The sequence below is a fragment of the Gymnoscopelus braueri genome (genome assembly GCF_963280865.1).
Source record: "Gymnoscopelus braueri genome assembly, chromosome: 5".
In the NCBI taxonomy this organism is placed as follows: Eukaryota; Metazoa; Chordata; class Actinopteri; order Myctophiformes; family Myctophidae; genus Gymnoscopelus; species Gymnoscopelus braueri.
Window position 1 is genome coordinate 22,788,283 of NC_137606.1, and position 24,698 is coordinate 22,812,980.

At 43.3% G+C, this 24,698-nt stretch overlaps 1 protein-coding gene across 1 annotated transcript; it reads left to right on the forward strand.

The window, feature by feature from the left end:
* Positions 1–149: 149 nt before the first annotated feature.
* On the forward strand, positions 150–24,698 carry LOC308085808 (uncharacterized protein; the record flags this gene model as incomplete). Its single annotated transcript, XM_080429118.1, has 5 exons — positions 150–232; positions 14,675–14,818; positions 16,834–17,175; positions 23,663–23,726; positions 24,473–24,698. The coding sequence occupies exons 2-5, from the start codon at positions 14,707–14,709 to the stop codon at positions 24,696–24,698; spliced, it is 744 nt and encodes a 247-aa protein (XP_080285244.1). The 5' UTR covers positions 150–232; positions 14,675–14,706.

Consider the following 24,698-nt stretch of genomic DNA (forward strand, 5'->3'; position numbering starts at 1 on the left):
AGGTTAAGGTTAGGAATAATAAGGTGAGGCATAGTTTTACTGAGGTTAGGAATAATCTTGTTTTCATAAACCTGGTTGCTTATTTTTCTCGCATATCTGGCAACACTGCCAGTATCTGGCAACACTGCAGCAGGATCGTCATGGTGGAACAACAAAGCATCCAGACGGGATTTAAACATATCTTTTATAACTCTATGGATTCAGACATATTATACAACTCTGTGGCTTGAAGGTAAAACACTTTATATATGTACAGGTAACACGGAGCTTCACTTAGCATAGTGTGTTAGCATAGGTGCTAATGCTAGACAACAAATGTGTGTGTGTGTGTTTGTGACGCGTGCGTGCGAGCGATTGAGCGAGAGAGGGTTAGAGGGAGAGGGGGGGAGAGAAAGAGAGAGGGGGAGAAAGAGAGAGGGGGGGGTTTAGGGAGAGAGAGAGAGAGAGCGCGCCAGGCTGAAAACGTTCTACTTCAAACTGATGGCTCTCTCTTATTATTGACCCTCTCTATGAAAAATGGTTGGGATACAGTTCAGACCATATATTTTTTCAGAAACGTTAAAATTGGCATTTCTAGAAATGTATTACAGGCATTGACAACATAGTGAGTATAGTGTCCTCCAAGTCGATATCTGTAGCTTGAACATCTCGTCAGCAACCATCCTCACCAGAGCTAGCCTCGCGTGGCCAGACAATATCACACGACACACTGCGTGGATATTAGTCTGGTCCCCCTCAACGATAGATTTTTTTCCAAGGGGCGGTTACAAAAAGATCCAAACGGACTCTATTGGTTAGACCTAAAACCAATCAGAGCAGTGCTTCCTGCTACGTCACACACAAGCGCCTGTGCTGAAATAGTAAACAACTGAAGCTAGCTTCACTTCTATTTAGTCTGGTAACCAGATGAAACTATTCTTATTCATCGTAAAGACTTAGTGAACAGCAACAGAGAGAGTCGTAGACATGGTTGATGTGAATGATTATTGTCGTTTTTGCAGTGATCGTTTAAGAAATGAAGCTGGAAAAATAAGTCACTCTAAATTAATCTTTGAGAAACCTAGAATTGGATCAAAGGAAAGGAATAATTACGAGCGACTTTTTGATTTAGGCTTACCTTTGACTAAATGTCTGGATAAATCCTTTCGATCCTGTGTTAGGTGTGATAACCTAATAAAGAGATTAGAAACTGCATTACCCGCCTTCCGAAAATGGGAAGAGAACGAAAAAGGATCCGGTTCGAATCCAGCAGCGTCGGCTACCTCGGATCGGCCATTATCGGCCGCCTCGGCATCACCGACACCATCTAGCCATGGATCATCGTCTTCAACTTCAGATAAAAGGACCCGAGTGGCACTGACACCATCGAAAACGCCAAGGTCTTCGAAAAAAATACGTCCAACTCCTCAAAGTCCTGCTTCTACTGAGCCATGTGCTTCCACATCAACCGCCGCCCGGCGAAGTATTACTGAGGTAAGATTGTATTAAAGTGGCGTTAAACAATGAAAGTCCTACTTCATAAACGTGTCGCCATATAGAGTGCATGTGTAGGCTAACAGACACTTCAAAGTTCATATGTGAGCTTGTAATTATTTCCCTGATGTGCCGAAATAAACAAACTGCCCTTTGACCATAAAATACTAATGTACTTTTCTCTTTTGTGTTATTTCGAAATGAATCTGCGTACTCAAGGAGTACCATAGTATCTAAAATGTTTGTAAAGAGTAAGGCTATGTGATTATGCGGGGGCTGGGCACTGTTCTTACAGGGTTCTCTAACTTCTTTGTTTTCACTTTGGCCTGAGACCTAGCCCTAGAATGTCTGTGATCTTACATACATTTCAAGTATTCCAAATACACAGTCATAGATCTCTCTCGGTCCCCCACTGTGTAGTGCCCATCTGCGCGGCCATAAAAGTGCTCTAAACTCCGTCTGTACTCACCCAATAATTAATTCCTAAGACGTGTAGTCATATTTTGTCCTCTAGTTTCATATCCATGTGAAAGTTCTGCCAGAAAACGTGTGTTTAGTCAAATATCTCCACTTTTTCACGAGCTGCACACGGACGTCTTTCTGTACGACGCGAGGGGCCAGGAATGATTGCAGCACTGAATATACGTAACTTCCTTTAGGACGCACAAATGTTTGGGACACACAATTGACAGGTGCTTGTGATTGCTGCGGGGTAATGAATCATCACCTGCCAATTGTGTGTCCCAAACATTTGTGCGTCCTAAAGGAAGTTACGTATATTCAGTGCTGCAATCATTCCTGGCCCCTCGCGTCGTACAGAAAGACGTCCGTGTGCAGCTCGTGAAAAAGTGGAGATATTTGACTAAACACACGTTTTCTGGCAGAACTTTCACATGGATATGAAACTAGAGGACAAAATATGACTCCACGTCTTAGGAATTAATTATTGGGTGAGTACAGACGGAGTTTAGAGCACTTTTATGGCCGCGCAGATGGGCACTACACAGTGGGGGACCGAGAGAGATCTATGACTGTGTATTTGGAATACTTGAAATGTATGTAAGATCACAGACATTCTAGGGCTAGCCTGAGACCTACCTAGAACGTAGCCAACAGCCCTAGTCCAAACAAAAGAGAACCATTGTACTACAGTGCCCAGCCCCCACATAGTACTTTAGCCCTGTACTTGGCTGTGGCTTTCATCTGGGATGGGGGGTTGGGCAGTGACTTGTGTCTGTTTTGCTGTGATTTTGTAATGATACTGATAATGATAGTTTAGTGATACTGGGATAGTGTTTGAAAGAATTTCTTTTTATTTTGCAGGTAATCACCAAATTCCCCTCTAAAACTGTTGTCAAGGTTAGCCAGCCAGAAGAGGCTGGGATTTTGAACAACATCAGCAATAGAAACTGGAAGACAGCTGCAAGCAAAATTCTTAATCACAAGGAACTAGCAGAAGAGGTCAAGATTAAGATTCTTGATGTAATTGAGAATGAGTGCAAAACCCTCTGTAACAGTGACAGTGGTTTCATGCTGTGGAGGTCAGCACCTGAGGATCTGAAGACTTTTTCTTTTGAACAATTAGAGTCGGACCTCAGACGTCTAGCGCCATTCTTGCTATCCACAATTTCAAAGATCACCAAAGGTTCTCTGCCTGCCACGTGTGCTGCAGCCGCTACAGCGTTGAGAGGAAGAGAGCCCCGCCTGTCAGCCTTTGCATATTTTATGAACAACATACTACAGTATGGGGGTGCAAAGAAGGCTGTCTTTCAGAGGCTGAGCAAAATGGGCATCACAACCACTCATAATCATGCTGTAGGGAAGCAGAAGGAGTTGGCGAACACATGTGGTGAGGAGGTTCAGGGCTTAATAATAAGTACCTGTCGTCATTAATAAAACCTTCTTGATTACATCGCCTGCATATATTATTTTGAACATGCATAATAATCATGCCACACTGGATTTCCCATTTGTAATTAACTGTCTACTGCAGGGGTCTTCAACGTTTTCAGGCCAAGGACCCCCTAGCTGAGAGAGAGATGAAGCAGGGACCCCCTCTATATTGTATAAAATTGTGTTTCAGATTATACTTTTGTTTACTTGGTCTGCTCTTTTTTCCCTCTACACCAAACCTCTTTGCCAAAAATAGCCGATCTACAAGCTCACAACGCCTCGCAGTTGTGAGCTTGTAGATCGGCTATTTTTGGCTAAAGTTCTCCTCAGAAAAGGGATGCTAGGGTTCAAGTGGTTAAGGTAAAAAGAAAAATCCTATCACACAAATATTTGGCGGACCCCCTGTACTAACTCTGAGGACCCCCTGTTGAAGACCCCTGGTCTACTGTGTGGACACAGTAGACTCATTAATTTGTAAACATTAGTTAACCCAATGAGGCTTTTAATGACACAGAAATAAGTCCAGAGTGACCCCTTTTTACCTCGCATGGCTTTTACCTATATTGAAACAATGCAGGTCATAGTTATCGAGACTTTGTTCATTTTAACTACAGCATATGTTTTACTCAGAAATAATTATATATTTAAAAGTGACTGTGTTTTAACCCAGTGATTTAAGTAAACTTTAAGTATAGGCTGCTCATACAGGTATGCTAAATGAATCAGAGCTTGACACTCTGTCACACAGGGGACCATGCTTCAAACAAAATGAACACAATAGGACAAAAGCTCATAAAGGTAAACACAAGTTTATTTTGTTAACCAAGGGGAGGTGTTTCTCTTTGTTTTTCCCAAACACCCACTGTGCCGACATTCCAGACCAAATAGCCAGGTCTCTCCTACCATGTCCAAAAAGGGGGACATAACAGACCTGTAATGTTTATATCCTAATTTCTATATATGAGTGTCTGGGAGATACTTCAGTATTTTCAGCAGTAGTGGAAAAAGTACTCACATTTTTACTCAAGTAAAAGTATCAATAATGCAATGTTGGAAAAACTGTCACAAGTAAAAGTCCCGTATTCAAAATTGATTTGAGTAAAAGTACAGAAGTATTGGTGTCAAAATGTACTTAAAGTAGAAGGTACACATTTTTCATAATGACCCATTTCACATGTTTTCAAATTTATACAAATCCTTGAAAATAGCAGATCTACAAGCTCACAATGCAACGCTTGTAGATCGGCTATTTTCAAATGGCCAACAATGTATTTAGGGCTGAAGGGGTTGATGTATTTTTTGTAATAATCAAAAATTACAAAGCAACTAGTACCGGAATTGTAGTGGAGTAAAAGTATTACAAATTGGAAATACTCCAGTAAAGTTTAAGTGAGTAAATGTACTTAGTTACTTTACACCTCTGATCTTCAGGCATGTAATGTAGTTACATTAATTAAGTAGTAATTTTAGCATGGCTTATTTTGGAATAATTACATTTTTCTAATAAAGATACATGTATCACGTGGCAATAAAGCTTACAGAATGTTTGATTCAGACCTTAAATTTCAACATTTTTCCTCTTTCTAGTTCCACTAACCTTGAAGAAATGAAGATATCAATGAACTTTTTATAGGTTGTCCACTTTATTAATGTGCCAACATTTGTCAATACAGGTGATAATACAGTTTTGCATGTGGTCATCCATTTTCACAACAATTCTAGAAGTTGCATGTGTACAGTATTTGTTCATATTCTCGCTGGAAACGAAAGAACCAGTGTTTCAACGACTCAAATGTAGTTCTCTAGTCACAAGCTCTTGTTATTATGTGACAATATCTACAAGCTCACAATGCATGACAATGAGGCACCTTCTAAGCCTGTAGATGATTTATTTCCAAACATTCTGCTAAATCACATTTTACCACTAAGCAGGACATTACATTTCCAAACAGATTTTTTTTTCAGTCTGAATTAAGTTCTGAACATCCTGAGATTCCTGACACTGACATTGCCGATGCTGAGCTGCTGAGTGGTGTTTGCATCTGGTCTACATCATCTGTCTCATCATAGTAGCCAGTATAATACATATCTGGGAGTTCCACAGGAGAAGGAGGACTTGTCTCCAAGTCCTCTATGCCGTCAATGTCCTGAAATACCTCACCAATTATCTTCAGAATTTGCTTTGCATAGCTCTCACAAAATATTGGGAGATTGTGGTTAATGTATGCCAAGTCAAATATCTTGGGACTGTGTTTTAGAACACCTTCAATGAGTTCTGAGCCAAAACCAGTGGCACCTTTCTTTGAGGTGAATAGATGTGCATTTTTAGGAACCAAACTATCCCCATATACCTCCAGCTTCTCCCTGATCAAGATCTTAAGTTCTGGTAGTACCTCCCTACATCTAGTAGAAACCTCCTCCAGTTGCAACTCCTCATAATTGGGTGTCAATTCTTCACAAACTTCATTGGGGCAAGAACATACAGAGTGACAAAAGGTGCAACATAGATGTCCTGGCTCAACACTAGTAGTCTGTTCTTTTATACCTACTGTATAGGGCGCTTCGAAAGCAGCCAATTTTGCCTTTGCGTATCAACTCTTTGACTGCCTCATCTGTCCTTTTATGCTGTTTAATAACATACACTGCAGCATGTGACTGTGAGCTATCTCGGCCTGCCCGGCCTGCTTGCTGAACAATGGCTTCAACGTCTTCAGGTGCCCCATACATAATAACATGAGATACATTTGGAAAATTTAAGCCCAACCCGAGAGCGGTTGTTGCAACAACAACTCTGCAACTCCCCTCTCCTCTAAGAGATGACAGGATTTGTGTTTTGTCGTCTGCATGCGTTTGGCTATGAAACATTCCTAGCAGTAGGTTTTCGTCCTCGTGTTCAGGGTCTCTTTCAACCCATCTATCTTCATCTAGCTCTCCTTTGAAGTAATTATGAAGTCTGGCAAGTGCCTTTATGGTGCGGCAGTAAATAAGAATGGGAGCCATGGAAAGCCCCTTGTCTTTCACCTCCCTCACAACCCAATCCAGGCATTCCAGCGTGTCCTCACAGACAGAAACCAATCCTAGTCTGATGTTACTACGGTTGGGGCTAACTGTCACAGTTGTTGTATTGACATTGTCCATGAGCAGTTGTCTCTTCACCATGGCTCTGGAATCAAGATCAGCTGATGCAGTCATTGCCAACACAGGTGTACCTGAAAAGACAAATAAATGCACTAATGTTAAATGTTAGCTTGTATTGTAACAGGCAAATGTTTAATAAGACATTCCATGTAGTAGTGTCATGTGTTATGGCCAAGACTACATTTTCTGAGAAAACACCTAGTATAAGAATACTAACTGTTAATAAAGCCATCACTTTACAAAACAAATTAAATGAAAAAAATACACAATCACACTGATGTGACTAACAACAATGTCTCAGGCCATCCTTCTAGATATCTTCCAACCAAAGTTGTAACAATGACACTGTTCAGCTACAGCTAGTAACCACAATATGGAGCTGTCTAAACAATTTTAACCTACAATTGGATTAAATTAATTTACTACACCCATGGACAACCCAAAAATGTTGGTGTATAAATCAGACTTACAACCTTGATTTCTACATTTAAAATAGTGTAGGTCTTGATATTTACCCACAATGTTATTCCCAGATTAAGAATGCTAGGGTTCAAGTGGTTAAGAAAATATTAAATTGGGTTATTTTTTTTCTATATATATACTGACCCTCCTTGACGATCGATCTCAAGTCTCCCAACTTCGAAAAGCTCTCTCTGAAGGCTGCAGTCTCCCCTTTGCCCTGTCCCCTGGGAAAGACAACATAAATTGGAATGGTTTAGAAACATTTAGATTTTGCTTGCTGGAATATCACGAATATCACGATTTATGTGAGAACAGAAAATGCACAGCACAGATAAAGTACAAAAACAAAGGTGAAATGTATGATGTATTTAAAGTCCGCTTGGACAGATTTACACTTCATTTCAAATAAATTACCACTGAAATTAGTACTGAGTGCTAGGCAAGATTAGCATGGCTTCAACACAACAATAGCAATGATGGTTTACAAGGCAAGGCTACTGGAACATTTTACTGTTAACGGTTAGCAACCCCCCCATTGATCGACGTGAATCCCTTTGTTAGGATTGGTGTTGTTAGCAAGCGAGCTAGCTTAAGTTCTGTTAGCCATACTAAGCATCCACAGTTAGTGTTACCAATAGGATATGTGGTTTGCTTCAATATTCGTGGCTTTTAGTTCAACACAATACAGAGACGTTAGGCATGACAATATTTAGCAACCAACACTTACCATTTGTACGTAAGGTGAACCTCAATGTTAATGGGACAATCCCCATTAAATTGTCCTTGAAAACTTTGGAAGCCAACATGCCTCTCCACTTTTTATCCAGCATCCATTTTTCAGGAGTACCAAAAATAAGTTTTCTTTAATGGCGATCCTCCGGGCCTCGGGAATGCGGTACGGCCGCTGGCGTATCACTGTCCCGGGTTTGGTGTGGATGTCGTGTTGTATGGAACTCGTCCGCCCGGGAGGTCAGAGAAGCGGTCCTGGTTCCGTCCCAGGAGGTTCTTGACGTCTTGGGTCTGGGCGGGCGAGAGGTCCTCTCCTATGGGCACGGGGGCAAGCTCTGGGGAGGAAGAGAGGCTAGCAGGGCCGGCATGGGTAGTGGGTTGGCCGCGTTCCAGTTTTTTAGAATGTTCACATGGTACACCTGGTGGCTCTTCCGCCGGCCCGGCTGCCTCACTTCGTAGTTCACGGGCCCCATTTTCTTCACAATCTCGTAGGGCCCCTGCCACTTGGCCAGAAACTTGCACTCGCTGGAGGGCACCAGCACTAGCACCTTTTCCCCCACCTCGAACTCTCGGAGAGTGGCGCCGCGATTGTACGTGCGCGCTTGGTCGCGCTGTGCTTGGGCCATGTGTTCCCGGACCAGGGGCCAGATCTTCTTCGCCTGGGCCTGGAGCCGGTCCACATGCTCTACGACGCTGCGGTGGGGCGATGGCTGGCTCTCCCAGGCCTCTTTGGCAATATCAAGGAGTCCACGGGGTCTCCGGCCGTACACCAGCTCTAACGGTGAGAACCCCGTGGATGCTTGTGGTACCTCTCGAATGGCAAACAGAACATAGGGGATTAATTGGTCCCAATCTTTCCCATCGACATCGGTCAGTTTCTTTAACATCTTCTTTAAAGTTTGGTTAAACCGCTCTACTAAACCGTCTGTCTGGGGGTGGTACACGGAGGTGCGTATGCGCTTAATCTTCAGCCACTTGTACAGTTGGGTCATGACACGGGACATGAAGCAGGTCCCTTGGTCCGTAAGTAGCTCCTCTGCTATGCCCAGCCGACTAAACATCATTAACAGCTCATGTGCCACGGCCTTTGCCGAGGCCGCGCGTAATGGTATGGCCTCTGGATAGCGTGTTGCGTAATCTAAGATCACCAGGATATAGCGGTGGCCACGGGCCGACTTCGGCAGTGGGCCCACTATATCCATGGCCAGACGCGAGAACGGGGTGCTGATGATGGGGAGGGGCACCAGGGGGTTATGGAAGGTGGGCCGAGGGGCGGTCCGCTGGCATTCGGGGCAGCCCTTGCAAAAATCTTCTATGGCCCGTTTCACACCAGGCCAATTGAAGCGGGCTAGAATGCGCTCGTACGTTTTCTGAACCCCCAGGTGGGCCCCTAGCTGGTGAGTGTGGCCCAGATATAACACCCGTGAGGCATACTGTTTTGGCACTAAGAGTTGCTCAATAACATCCCCCCTTGCTCAGCACCCCCCTATACAACAAGCCGTTTTTTACTAGGAAGTATGGGGAAGTCAGTTCACTCACCCCATCACACTTCTTGCCGTCTATGGCCATTACGCGCTGGCGGGCCATCTCAAGGTTGGGGTCGGTCCACTGCGCCGTGGCGAACTCGCCGACTCGGCTCTGCCACGGGGAACTCGGCGAAGGGGTCTCCGCCTTCGGTCAGGGTCGGGGTGCCTGGCTCCGCCGAACCCTGGTTTTCTTCTCCTTCCTCCTCCTCCTCCTCTTCTCGCTGTGGCTCCTCTTCGGGGGAGCTGTCACTCACGGGGGCGTCGGTGGTGGGCCGGAACGCCGGACAGGCAGGCAGGGGTTCTTGTGGTCTGGGCCGCGGCGCCCGGCGGCGCCGGCGGCGGGGTGGTCCGCTCTGCCGGCCGGGGGACCAGTATCGGCCGAACAGGGCGCAGGGGGACCGGGAGGTTCGGCACGACGCCGGCCGTCACGACGGCGCTCCCACGGGGCGTCTGGACGTGGAGCTGAGTGACGGGGTAGTGGCGGACGTCGCCGTGTACCCTGGCAGGGTGGCGTCGCTGGTCGGTCCCGCCAGGTCGGCGCGGACGAGCGTGACCACGCTCCCGGAATCCAAGAGGGCGTGGGCGTCATGGCCCCCCACTTTCACGGGCAGGGTGGCGCGCTGGTTGTGACTGGTCCCCGTGTGCAGACAGGGCCGGGACCCGTCGGATCCGGTGGCGGAGGCCATGGTCGCGTCGCGGTCTGGGCAGGTCCAGGAGATGTGGTCCGCCTGCCCACAGACGTAGCACCTCCTCTGCTGCTGGGCCTGGCTGGGCCTTGTGGGGCCCGGGCCTCGGGTCCGAGTGGGGGAGGGGGTCGGCGGCGGCGTCCGCTTGCGGTCCCGGCTGGGCCTCCCGTCGGCGGGGCCCTTCGTCGGCTCGGGTCGGGTGGTCCTCATCATCTCCACACTCACTTGGTGGTTCTCGAGGAGGGTCACGAGGGCCTCGAGTGAGGTGGGACTCACTTGCGAGGCGTATCGGCGGGTATCAGGCGGCAGGGAACGAATGCAGCGGTCGATGACCACACGGTCCACGATGGGGGCCTCACCTCCTCCCGCTAGCCAGCTGTGCGTAATGCGGAGGAGGGCCGCCACTTGGGGCCGTGGTGGTTGTGCGGCCTGGTAGGCCCAGGTGTGGAATCGTTGCGCACGGCCGGGGAGGCTGTGGCCCTGGCTGGCCAAGATGGCGTCCCTCAGGGTGGGGTAGTTTCGAGCATCGGCGTGCGTCAGGTCGTGGTAGACGCGCTGTGCGTCGCCGCTGAGGAAAGGAGCCAGGAGGGAGGCCCAGTCGGCCACTGGCCACCGCTCTCGGGCTGCGGTGTGCTCGAACACTTCCAGGAAAACCTCTACATCATCGTCAGGAGAGAGTTTGGTGAGCACCTCTCTAGGTGCGCGTGCATTAGCTACATCTCTGGCCATTCTGTCAATTAATCGTTGCACCGCTGTCTGCAAATCAGTTTGGCATTTTAGCAACGCCGTCAAGGCGGTGGTGTGCTCCATTGTTTGAGGTCTTGGCGTTGATCAGCATATACCCGTATTCTCCACCATTTGTGGGGTATCGATCAAAGCCAAGAGTCAGACAGTGGTGGTACAAGCCCAAACATGGGTTTTTATTCAAAGAATGGCACAGAGTTACTGCATAACGTTCAAATCAAATCGAGGTAAGTATCTAGCACGGTGAATAATTGTTAACCAAAGTTCTTCCCAGGTTTGGGGCTCAGTCCAGACATCAATTATTCAGCAAGGTGCGACACATTTTTAAAGGGGGGGGGGGGCAGTAGCGCTCCGGCTCACACCTCAGGCTCAGAGAGCATTGTTTATACAGTGGATCACATCTTTAAAGGGGCAGTCCTCTCCCCTGGCTGTAGGCCTCGTTCTGTCCTCACACCAACAGGCTTTTTTATAAGTTCCTTACGGTGCCTATAACATATAAAAAACATAACCTTAGCGGACATTTCACTTATCAACCACAGAGCTTTGGAAGGGAAATAGTGGAGTATTGTCTTACCGCCTGGCTGCCCGTCCTTCACCATGGAGAGTCAGAATACTAGTGAGAGAGACAGAGCAGAGAGTGTTTGTAGCCAACGCCCGGCCTGTCACACAGGTGCCCTGAGTTGGGGCTGATCGAGGAGGTAGAGTGGCAGGTACCGCCCCTCGATGACGCAGCCTAGGCTACAGCGCTGTCTCCTGGTCTTCTCTCTGTCTCTCCTCCACTGTCTCCCCATGGTGAGACGCTTACCTGCCAGGCGGTCTCGTAGCGAGACTCCACAACGTCCACTGAGTATTTCAGCATCGTCGTGGACTCTGAGCTGAAAGGCTGTGAGTCCCATATTCGTAGCTTCTTTAATCTGTTCCTCTATTAGAGCGTTCAACGGAGAAACAACTACAACTACTGGGTTTTCACTCAGTCCCAACTTCTTACCGACGAGCGGAGCCAGTTGGTAAATTAAGCTTTTACCAAATCCTGTAGGAAGTACGGCAAACACATCTTTCTTTCCAACAAAAGCTTTAAGGGCAATTGTTTGTTCGTTTTTTAGAAAATAAATATTTTCTAACGCGTTTACTACCGATGCTATGGCGGCGTCCATCTTTGTTGTGAAAAACTGAAAATGCGTCTCCTTCAATGTGCGTCATTGCTCCATATAAGGTGATAAGCCCGCCCACATTTGGATACTGGGCCCTGGTTGGTTCCGCACAACTGCGGAGGGAGAGAAATGGAATCTCTATGGAGGGGGGCCAGACCTAATCTGCCTAGGGCTAAAGTGCAATGCAATTTCGCAAAGGCAGATTCGTCTGGAACCAGGCTACACCAGAGCAGTTACAGAGTAGCTCAGCGATGCACTTCTTACTCTGTGCCCTACATTGATACCGGACCACGACCACGTCATGTAGCTCTGGCAGTGGCAGAGGTCACCCGTACTCCCCTGGTGGTGCAACAAGGCAACTGGTTGTTGTCAACTTGTGGCACCCACCTCACCCAGCACATAAGGATAGCTTGGGACGTTTCCTGCCAGCGACATTTTTACTGCTCTGATCTTGCCTTTGTCATAAGAATATTTGAGTTTGCACAGGACTGCACAATAATTACATTTTAGAACTGTACCAGCTGGTTCCAGCATAACTGCTATGCTGTAGGTGACAACAACCAGCTGCATATAAATGGTGAGGTGAATACTGGGGTCATACCTATGTTACATGTCATTTCAACCAGTGACCATATCTGCTGCCTGCTTGGACGCCTGCTTGGATGAGAAGGTCTGATAGGATGATATAGGGTGTGATATAGGGTGATATAGGACGATAGGAAGATAGCCCTTGACTTAACCTTTAACATAAGATTTGACTTGCAGAAGAAATAAGAAATGGATTCTATGTGACAATTGTGTTAATTTTCCATTAAACAAAGGTCGATTTGTAGTTTTTACATAATTTAGTAGAACGAGACATCACCTTGGGATGGACGCCATCTTGAGTTTGGCAATAAATTATGAACTGACGGTAATTTCACTGATTCAGCCACATTCCGTGAGCCCTAAAACCTAGGGTTAGACACCAAAATCACCTTTGTAGGTTGGAAAGTAATAGAGCATCGCAGTTCCCGCCTTCCGGGTTCCACCGCAAAATACTCAATGCATTTTTCCCATTGACATTTCCAAAAATATTTATATCAATTAATTTAAGCCTAGAATCAAGCCAATAAAACATGACCATCATCATGACCATAAAACGTTTGATTCTGTGATTTATTATTTTTTTAAACGGCAAAACAAAGGGTATTTATTAAATATAGTATATCATATAATTAAATATAAAAAAAAAAAAGATCACAGAAAAAAACGTTTTATGGTCATGATGATGGTCATGTTTTATTGGCTTGATTCTAGGCTTAAATTAATTGATATAAATATTTTTGGAAATGTCAATGGGAAAAATGCATTGAGTTTTTCCTTCCGGCACCAGGAAAAAACAGGAAGTGGGCGGGAACTGCGATGCTCTATAGTAATAGTGATATTTAAGTTTTCTTCTTAAAAGCCAATCATTTTTCACCCCCTTTTCCGCCCCAATTTAGTTGTTATGCCAATTGATTCCTCCCCACACACATATCTGTGTTGTCACTGCTGTCGTATCCTACTGACTCACCTGCCAGTAAGGAGCCCCCACGGGGAGGATACGTAGAGCCTTCGTCCTACTCCAGCCCCAGCCCGTAGGAGTGCGTGCAATGACAATTATCACCCTCCCCGCCCGGCTTCCCTCCCACGAACACGGGCCAATTGTGTTCGTGTTGACGCCCAACAAAGCCGGATGCACCACGGTGGATTTGAACCCACAACCTCCGTGGTGGTGGTGGGCAGGCACTTAACCACTGCGCCACCCGAGCGCTAGTATTAGTATTATATGGCCATTTTAAGCTGCTGGTAGCCATCTTGGACGCCATCTCGAAAATGACGCCTTTCCAGACATAGATTTTCCTAGATTTTTAGTATGTTCTTAGATTGTAATTGGAAAAACCTTTTGTATAATTTTTTCACATTGACCCATATTTCCGGGTATTATTATAAAATAAAATGCACCCATAAAGCTTGTCTAATGCTATCACATATTTTCGAACTCTAGACATGTACACCTTGACAAAAATCACTATGAGCATTATTCCGACCAACCCCCCTGGCTCACGGCCTATAACTTCGGTCGATTATTTCTACAATAATACCAATTGGTATTGTATTTTATACATATCGTAGAATGAGCAACACAGCTAAACGTGTAGGTAGCGCCCCCCAAATATTTACCAAAATCCCCCAATATGCTTCTGTTGGTAATCGCTCACGTTTTGAGCGATCTGCTGGCAGGTGTGTGACTGGCACCTGAGAATGGTTCCTGCAACTTTCTTGAGTTTGCGTATGCTCCAAGCAGCAACACTTCCCCCCATGGAAAGATGCCACGTTTGCCCCTTCAGGATAAAGCCTGTGCATAGGGCAAGTGGAAGCTGGTGTTCCGGTACGCGGAGTGGCAGCATTATTTGGTGTCAGCCTTGGTACCATTTCCAAACTTAGGACCAAGTTCTGTGAGACTGGTGAAGTCAAAGGAAGACACCACCCCAAGAAGACCGGTTCCTCACCCTTGCTTCACTGAGGAACCATAGGCTTTCTTCCAGAGATTTACAGGCAAGATTTGCCAGTGCGAACGGTACCAAAGACAGACGCCAAAGTTGCAGGACCCATGCTCAGGTGCCAGTCATAAACTCACTTCTAACGGCAATCTCTTTAAACACCTACAGTATACTAGCAGAAATTACTTCACAACAAAATATTGCTTTAAGCATGGGGATGTATTTTGGATCACTGTCCTGTCTTTGAAAAACACTTCTTTACACCCTCTGTTCCCTCTATTTTAATATTCAACCTTCATCTACAACCCATGTCCCATCAAAGTCCTTATTCTGTTCCTTCATTCCAGACCAGCCTGTGGAGTCCAGCCTGCAGGTGAAGATGAGTTCTCCAGAACCGTCCAGGAGTGTTTCTGTTAAGCAGGAACCTGAAGACCACCTGGACACCTGCACTGTTTCTATTAAACAGGAACCTGAAGACCACCTGGACCATAGTAAGTTTCATGCTCTTTGTTTTATTATTTTCTGTTGTAGGACCATCACCTTATCAACCTTTCTTCATCTGACCCCTGATTTAAACGAGGATGCTGATCCACTTCAGTGGTGGAAGAAACATGAAGACATCTAGTAATTTAAAAAGACACTGCTCTAAATTAACCTTTCACATTGTTGCCAGTCCATACATGGGCATGGTCACTTTGTCCTCCGGCCCCAGCCAAAAAAAAGTCTGTCACTTTGTCCTCCGGCCCCAGCCAAAAAAAATTCTGTCCCCCCCAAAAAAGTCCCTTTCGTCACGAACTATTCATGACATCGTTATTGTCATGACTTCATTCTGGGTCTTGCAGAACCAGGTCTCCTGGTCTTGTTTATTGTAGGGTAACCATTCGTCCTCTTTTACCCGGACATGTCCTCTTTTGGGGGGCTGTCCGGCCTGAAATGAATTGAAAATCCTTCAAATGTCCGGGGTTTTTAGAGTTTGGGTGATATCCCCCCCACTTCTGGGACGAAGAAAACATAAAAAGAAAAATCCTCAGACGAGCCGGAGGTTTTTATGGGTGTAAAACGGAACGCTCGTCCATAAAGACACTGGCCCATTTCTTTCGCGGGCCGAGGTCGCCGGATTAGACCCGGGGCGAGGGTGTTTTAGGATGACGGTTCTTCCATTTCCATTCGGAGAGGTGCGTGAGCAGCGCGATGGAGAGAAGAAGGACCCGCCAATGTTTCCTTTTTGCTTGATATCGTTTGATGGCGAAACAATCATGACTGATACACATGAAAGAAGACCCTTCACAGCTAATAGCGAATTTTTTATTTTAAGAATCGGTTCAGTATTGAATGAGTATGGCTGTGTGAACCTCTTTCTACTATAAATATGCATCCACGAAGCCCCTCGGCTGCGACGTTTCCTTTTTGCCTCTACGCTTCGTGGAGTACATTTTTTTGTACCGAATTATCCGAATGAACCGAATTAAAGTAAGAAAAACCCGAAATAAAAAGGGGGAAAAACGCCAAAAAGAAACGCTCTGGTCACACTCTGGTCACGCATGCATGTGTCCTCTTTTTGGTAATTCAGAATATGGTCACCTTATTTATTGTAGACCCCGACCAATGCCAGATTTTTTAGTCCAATGCTGATACCGATTTTGGACAGTCCTAGACCGCCGATTACCGATGTTATGACCGAAATATTGTCAGAAAATGTAAAGTTTCCAAATCAATTTGAAAAACTAATATACTAAAATACTTTTGTATTGAAGTTGATAACATTTAAACAAAAAGCAAGCACATAAATAAATACAAATAAACAAATAATGTGTTGATGTATAAATGCAAAATCATATATATAATCGCTGTCGTGCAGAAACCTTGTATCTCCATATTTCATTTCATAATTGTTTTCATAAATGAATGCACTTCTGTGTCATACAAGTGTCGCACTGAAGTAGTGAAAATAGCAGATCTGTAAGTTCACAACACGTTAAGATACGACCCGTTGTGAGCTTGTAGATCGCAGAGTTCAATGAATAATAATCTAATTTAATAATTTAACAATTGTATCAGACCACTGACAACGTCAAACTCCGATAAAATCTTATCTTATCTTAACATTGGTGAATAATACCTGTGAAATAATGGAGCTCTCCTGTAAATTGTTCAGCAATGGGATGACCATTAAGTGATGATTTGAGGATCCAATCAAGTTGTAGGGAAGTTAAGTAAATAAAGTGATGATCATGTATTATGATTAGACAGTTGTACACTAAGATTCAAATAGACATTCAGACAATTTCCACCATCACACGATGGTGGAAATTGTCTGAATGTCTATTTGAATCTTAGTAGATTCAAATAGAATAGAATTGGTAAATTAGAATGGTTGGAGCCAATAACAAATGTATTTTTCCCGCTGGATGTCCTTCCAACTACCACAGCTATAAAACAGTGGAAACACTTGATAGAAAAATGAGAAGGTCAAACTAATAGTTTCTCAAATGTTTCTTTTGTCTAGACTTCCTGCACATCACTGTGTGTAAAGAAGAGGTTTCCCCTGAACAGCAGGAGAGGAGCCCCAGTCTGTTCCAGGAGGAACCAGAGCCTCCACAGATTAAAGAGGAACAGGAGGGGCTACTTCAGAGACCAGAGGAGGCTGATTGGACGTTACTAGCAGTGAAAAGGGAAGATGATGATGAAAACAGAGAGACAGAGCCTGTAGCCAGCACCTCAGCTGAACACATGAAAACACAAGCTTATACAGAGTACTGGATACCGTCACAACCAACTAGTGAGGACCAGCTCCTCTCTTCAAACTGTTCTGAATCTGACACTGACAACAGTGATGACTGGGAGACAGGCGAAACACCTTTTACTTGTACAATCTGTGGCAAAGACTGTGGTCTAAATGGTGATTTAAAGAAACACATGAGGACTCATGAAGCCGAAAAACCCTTTACTTGTGAGGTTTGTGGCAAAGGCTGTAGTAAAAGAGCACACTTAGAAACACACATGAGGACTCATACGGGTGAAAAGCCCTTTGCTTGTACAGTGTGTGGCAAAGCGTGTAGTCACAAGGGAGTACTGAAAATACACATGAGGACTCATACAGGTGAAAAACCCTTTACGTGTACAGTTTGTGGCAAAGGCTGTGTTACGACTAGTAATCTAAAAATACACATGCGGACTCATACAGGCGAAAGGCCTTTCACTTGCACAGTTTGTGGTAAAGGCTGTAGTCACACAAGTCATTTAAAAAGACACATGAAGACCCATACAGGAGAAAAACCCTTTACTTGTGGGGTTTGTGGAAAAGGCTGCGGTGAGAAGGATGAACTAAAAACGCACATGGGGATTCACACCGGGGAAAAGCCTTTCACTTGTACGGTTTGTGGCAAAGCCTGTAGTAAAAAGGCACATCTTGAAACACACACGAGGACTCATACAGGCGAAAAGCCCTTTACATGTACAGTCTGTGGCAAGGGCTGTAGTCGAAGGGATGAACTAAAAACACATATGAGGACACATACAGGGGAAAAGCCCTTTACTTGCACAGTTTGTGGCAAAGGTTGTAGTCAAACGGGGGAACTAAAAACACACATGAGGACACATACAGGGGAAAGGCCCTTTGCTTGTACAGTTTGTTGCAAAGCCTACAGTCAAAAATGTAATCTAGTATCACACATGAGGACTCACTCAAGGTGAAAAGCCCTTTGCTTGCACAGTTTGTGGCAAAGGCTGCAACCGCATGAGACATTTAAAAACATGTGAGAACCCATAAAGCCGTAAATGCCTTCACTTTTACAGTTTGTGGCAAGGGCTCCAATGATAAGGGTCTTATAAAAACACAAATGAGGATCCAGACAGAAAAGAAAATGTGTGTAAAGGTTCATTTAAAGTTATACTAGGTAACATTTAAAATAAAACTAAAGTTAAATTGTATATCTTTTGTGAGTGGCAAATGTTTCACAACACCCATTCCATGAATTTCACCCCTGAAAGCCTTTTATAAACATATTTTCTATTGAAAGTGGACAGGGGCGTCTTTCCCACGAAAATGACGTCATCCGGCCGGAAAACGGAAACGGAAATGCACCGGTTTCCTGTTTGTCCCGGAACTAACGTGCTAGTAACAAAAAGGAATTTTAGGGCACGGTCACACTGCACTTTTATTTTACCTCTGGGGCAGAATCTGCCAATGTTTTGTCAATGTGTGGATTCTTGGAAAAAATGTGCAAGACCATGAATCCACGCATTTGTATTGACAAATCATTGGCAGATTCCGTCCCAGAGGTAAAATAAAAGGACGGTGGACCGCACCCTCACGCTGTTTTTATGGCATTACAGGATTTGAAGATGGAAAAACAACAGCAAAAGAAAACACAGCTCACGGTAACTAAAGCTCCACTGGCTAAGAGAAACGATCCGTAGATAGTATAAAACAACAAAAAGAACGCTTTTTGAAACGCTTCCGCCTTCCGGTGAAAACAAATGGAATTCTGGGTAATGCAATGACGATAGTGACCAGCAGAGGTTGCTAAAACCATTTATTTTTTTTGACTTTCCAAATCCGACTTTAAAGAACACATGAGGATTCATACAGGGGATAAGTCCTTTACTTGTACAGAGTTTTAGCAGAGGTTTATCAACATAGGTAATCTAAAAGCACACATGTAGACTCATACAGACGAAAAGCCCTTTACCTTTACAGTATGTGTAAAAGCTGTAGTGAAAGAAGGATTTTGAGTGCATACATTCACCATGAAGGAATATTAAAAGCTTGTCTTGTCTGTATTGCTTGCAGCTCATAGGTAATAATAAATGTGTTCACCTTTTTCCAGGATTTTAAAAGACATACATTATTATATTCATTAATATATATCTTATGAGACAGTCCACATCATCCCTTAAATGCAGTGGTGTCAAACTGGTGTTTCTGAGACAACAGATGCTGTATAACTGAACTGAATGCGTGTGAGCGCGTATGCGCGTCCGCAACTGGTTTCGGCCCACATCATTTGACCAATGTGGCCCGGACCCCAAAATGAGTTCGACACCCCTGCTTTAATGTATTACTTGTTCAGATTATACACCTAATATTTATGTTGAAATGTGTACTGACCCCATAACTACTTCACTGTCTTGAAGATTTTGCCTCAAAACAGGTCCAACACATTGTCTTTCAAATGTAGCTTAATTTGAACAGCCCATCATGAAAAGGGCAATATTTCAGAATACATAAAAACATATAATGACCCCTCCAGTATGGGGAGAGATTTGTCTCAAAAAGTATTTGTGAATCCAATACCAAAATATCTCCCCATAGAATAATGTTGTTGTCAACATATCAACCCATGGTGTAAAGTAACTACGTACATTTACTCAAGTACTGCACTTAAGTACAATGTTGAGGTATTTTTAATTTACTGTACAATGTACTTCTACATTGCAGTATTGATAATTTGGTAGCACTTTACAATAATGACCCGTTATAAAGCATTTATAAACGTTTACAAGCAGTTTGTAGACTATTAACGAATCATTAACAACCTGTTTGTTGACATTTGTAAATGATTACTAAAACCTTTATAACTACAGTTACAAATCATTTATAAAGTATTAGTAAGTAGTGAACTATTCATGAATAAGCCATTTATATACATCTCTAAATGATTATTAAATCATTTGTCACGACCCATTCTAAAGCATTTATAAACGTTTATAAGCAGTTTGTAGACTATTAACAAATCATTAACAACCTGTTTATTGACATTCGTAAGTGATCACTAAAACCTTTATAACTACGGTTACAAATCATCTATAAAGGTATTAGTAAGTAGTAAAACTATTCATGAATAAGCCATGTATAATACATCTGTAAATGATTATTAAATCATTTGTAACTGATGTTACATAATATATACAAGCTATTGGTAGCTTGTTCATGTTTAACATATGCTTTTTTAAACATTCCTAAAGTATCTATAAATCCTTAGTACATGTTATTATGTGCCCTATAGTAAAGTGAAGACAGTTCATCATTTACAACTGTCTGTTAATGTGTTTGTTCATGTTTAACATATGCTTTGTAAAACATTCCTAAAGTATCTATAAATCCTTAGTACATGTTATTATGTGCCCTATAGTAAAGTGAAGACAGTTCATCATTTACAACTGTCTGTTAATGTGACTTTCTCCTTACCTGTTGCAAACTACCTGGCTTTCATGAATGCAGACACCAAACAATTACTAGAATTATCTTTCATGTTTAATATATGATTCGTAAGACATTCGTAAAGAGTATGTTGACCATTTGCAAACGTTATCATGGGCCTTGTTGTAAAGTGAAGACTATGCATTATTATTTCATGTTTAACAATGATTAGTAAAACATGTGACATCAAAAAGTGGCAGAAGTAACGTTATAGAGTATAAAAGTATAAAACAATTTATTAAGATATAAAATGTAGCAACTCTTGGCCACAGCACACACACTGACATTTAAACAAAGAAATTCATCACAACAGAATCACAGAGTAGCAGCTTGGAGCCTCTGCAGTCACCACCTCCCAGTGCAAGTTAGCTTTAGCTGCTAAGCTAAACTGCTAAGCATGGAGGACATTACTAGCCTACACATCAAAACAAACATTGTGGATACAAACAGCCACCATCAAAATACCCCCTGGTCATAATGCTACTTCATGTGTGTAAGATTAGCCATTTTTTTCATCACCTGCAACAAGACAGTTAAAACACATAAAACATGAATTAGACATATTTCTGTCCAGTCTGCAACTGCATCACTGTTCACTTCCTCCCTAGTAGGCTACTGCAGGTGTAATGCAGGTAATCAGTGTGTTGCCAGATTTTGCAAAAGAAACAAGCGGACAGGTCTATGAAAACAAGCCCAAAAGAAGCAACTAGGCTCAGGCCTATGATAACGTCTGCAAATGGTTTACATACTCTTTACGAATGTCTTACGCATCATTTGCTTAACATGAAAGATAATTCTAGTAATTGTTTGGTGTCTGCATTCATGAAAGCCAGGTAGTTTGCAACAGGTAAGGAGAAAGTCCACATTAACAGACAGTCATAAATGATGAACTGTCTTCACTTTACTGTAGGGCACATAATAACATGTACTAAGGATTTATAGATACTTTAGGAATGTTTTACAAAGCATATGTTAAACATGAACAAACACATTAACAGACAGTTGTAAATGATGAACTGTCTTCACTTTACTATAGGGCACATAATAACATGTACTAAGGATTTATAGATACTTTAGGAATGTTTTACAAAGCATATGTTAAACATGAACAAGCTACCAATAGCTTGTATATATTGTGTAACATCAGTTACAAATGATTTAATAATCATTTACAGATGTATTATACATGGCTTATTCATGAAAAGTTTTGCTACTTACTAATACCTTTATAGATGATTTGTAACCATAGTTATAAAGGTTTTAGTAATCATTTACGAATGTCAATAAACAGGTTGTTAATGATTTGTTAATAGTCTTCAAACTGCTTATAAACGTTTATAAATGCTTTAGAATGGGTCGTTACAAATGATTTAATAATCATTTACAGATGTATATAAATGGCTTATTCATGATTAGTTCACTACTTACTAATACTTTATAAATGATTTGTAACTGTAGTTATAAAGGTTTTAGTGATAATTTACAAATGTCAACAAACAGGTTGTTAATGATTTGTTAATAGTCTACAAACTGCTTATAAACGTTTATAAATGCTTTATAACGGGTCATTATTGTAAAGTGCTACCGATAATTTGTACTTATGTAAAACATCTGAGTACTTTTTCCACCACTGCTAAGTGTTTGTAGATTTTGATTATTATTACAAAACCACTTCTGACCTTTATATATATATACTTTAAAAATAGACTAGAATATCTACAAGCTCACAATTGTGAGATTGCAGATCTGCTATTTTCAAAGGATTTGTATACATGTTATACATTTTAATGTATGTAATACATATTCATATAGTCTACCATAAAAGTTGTGTCAATGTGATGTTAGTCAATATATAATTGCGGGACTTTTTGAGTTTTAAATTTTCTGGGGAAATGTTTTTCCAATATATTATAATTTTTACTTACAGAGTATTCCTGAGAGATTATGTTTTCAGTAATTGCCAAGCTCAGGCATAACTGATTTCAGATATGTATTTATTTATTTATTTGGTCAACTATGTTACGGACAAAAACTATAACGTTTTAACTTTGGATAAATGTCAGATATTAAAAAAATCTATGTTCTTGGAAGAATAATTATAATCCCCAATTTAAAAAGAAAATGTGCCCTTTTTTTGCAGTAAACCCCCTAAATTCACAGAATGCAGTTAACGGTCTAGATGTTTTCTTCCAAAACTCCTGAAATTCATGGTAATTTTCTAGATTAAATTATACTGAGCTTTTCACTGCTACTAAGTTTCTAAGTTATTTACCTAGAGTTTAGGGAACAATTAAATATATATTCTAAAACAAAACCTAACGGTAACTTAGTTGACAAAAGTAACAGAGTTGACTGGAAACTGGAAAAAGTATAATGATTTATTTATCAAATAACCTAATCATGAACAAAATGAATTATGAATGAATTATTTTATGTTCGCAAACTGCATATTCCACCTGTTAGTGTATTTAATTAAGACCATTTGATATAATTGTGACATAAATAAATGATACAGAGTAGTTAACATGGATCACATGCAAGTTTATTAAAACAGATTTTACACACATTGTAAAATTAAACAGTGATCCTAACCTGCAAAAAAACAACAACAAAGGTATCAAAACTTACTCACACCTCAGTAATGTTTTTTGGAAATAGTGCTTCTGGTCAAAATATTGAAGAAAAAATTACATTTACATTGAGTAAAAAAATAAATAAGCGTGCTTCATTGGATCAGTATTTTGAAGTTTGCAGTTCCCAGTTCACATTCCCATGCCAGGCCTAGGGAAACAGCGCCCTCTGGCGATGATACAGAAGCTTCACATTTACTCCCTCGGAACAATCCCTATTGGTCCGGTGGGGCGTCAGTCGCTTTCCGGAAGTCCCTCCCCCAGAGGGTATAGAAGGACCCCGGAAGCGGACGTACTTCCTCTTACACACCAGCTTCCTTCTGCCAAGCGAAAGAAGGGTATCTTTGTGAATGACTCGTTCGCAATTTACAAAACCGGGGTTACGCAAGTAACCCATAGTTTTGTTTCATTACTCTCTCGTCGTTCACATATGGGAGATATAAACCCCCGGAATGTATCTTCAAATTCGATATATCACAAACCTGCCCCACTCCATGCGCCAGGGCCCCGCCCCTCCCGGGGCGTGGCCCTCGGCACCCAGGCCCCATCAGACCCCCCGGGTCTGAGGCAAGGATCATGAATAAAGTGGGGCCCTGACATACAATTGGTCTGCCTTATGAACTAAAAGACAGGCACAGCCTGTCCATATTAGTGGAGGGCCCTGACAGACCGAAGTCCACCTTATTGATCTAAGGCCCAGACGTCGGCCTATCTTACACTAAGGCACAGGGGCATGAACAGACCCTACGTCCGTTCCATGCACATGCCCACCCTCAGGTGGAAGCCACACCCAGTACTGCGTGCGCCATGGAAGACGCCGCCACGTCCAGACTATAAAAAGCAGCGAAAGTCGAGGGAGACGACCAACTCGCTGCCGTGCAGACGTCCTGAATAGACACACCTCTGCAGAGGGCCCAGGACGTCGACACACCCCTAGTAGAGTGCGCTCTCAGGCCTTCAGGCACTGGGGCTCCTCTACTAGTGTAGGCCAAGCGAATAGCATCCACAATCCACCGGGAAAGCGCTGACTTTGTCACCGCCTTTCCCCATGACCCGAGTCCCAAATAAATGAACAGCTGGCTGGGTCGGTTCTGGACCGCAGTCCTCCGGACATACAGCCGCAGGGCTCTCACTGGACAGAGACAGTGCAGCCTCTGATCGTCTTCCGAGGCAAACGGAGGCGGGTGAAAAGCCACCAGCTCAGTCGGTGTAACCACCGCTAGGTGGTTTTTGGTGGAGACACCACTCCTCGAACACGCCCCACTTTGCCCCGTAGGCGGACCTTGTGGAGTGTGCCCTTTTGGCCTGAATAGTAGCCACCACTCTAGGTGGAAGTCCAGTCACAGTCAAGTTTTCCCTCTCACGGGCTGGGATGAAAGATTTCGCCCCCCGCCTGCTGTAGCAGATCCCAGCGCAGCGGGAGGGGCCAAGGTTGTTCGTAGAGAGCCCCATGCCGGCGCCACCAACAACACCGTCAGGCCTTGGAGCCTGATCCGTTCCAGAGTGGGGTGGATCAGTTCCAGCGGAGGGAACGCTTAA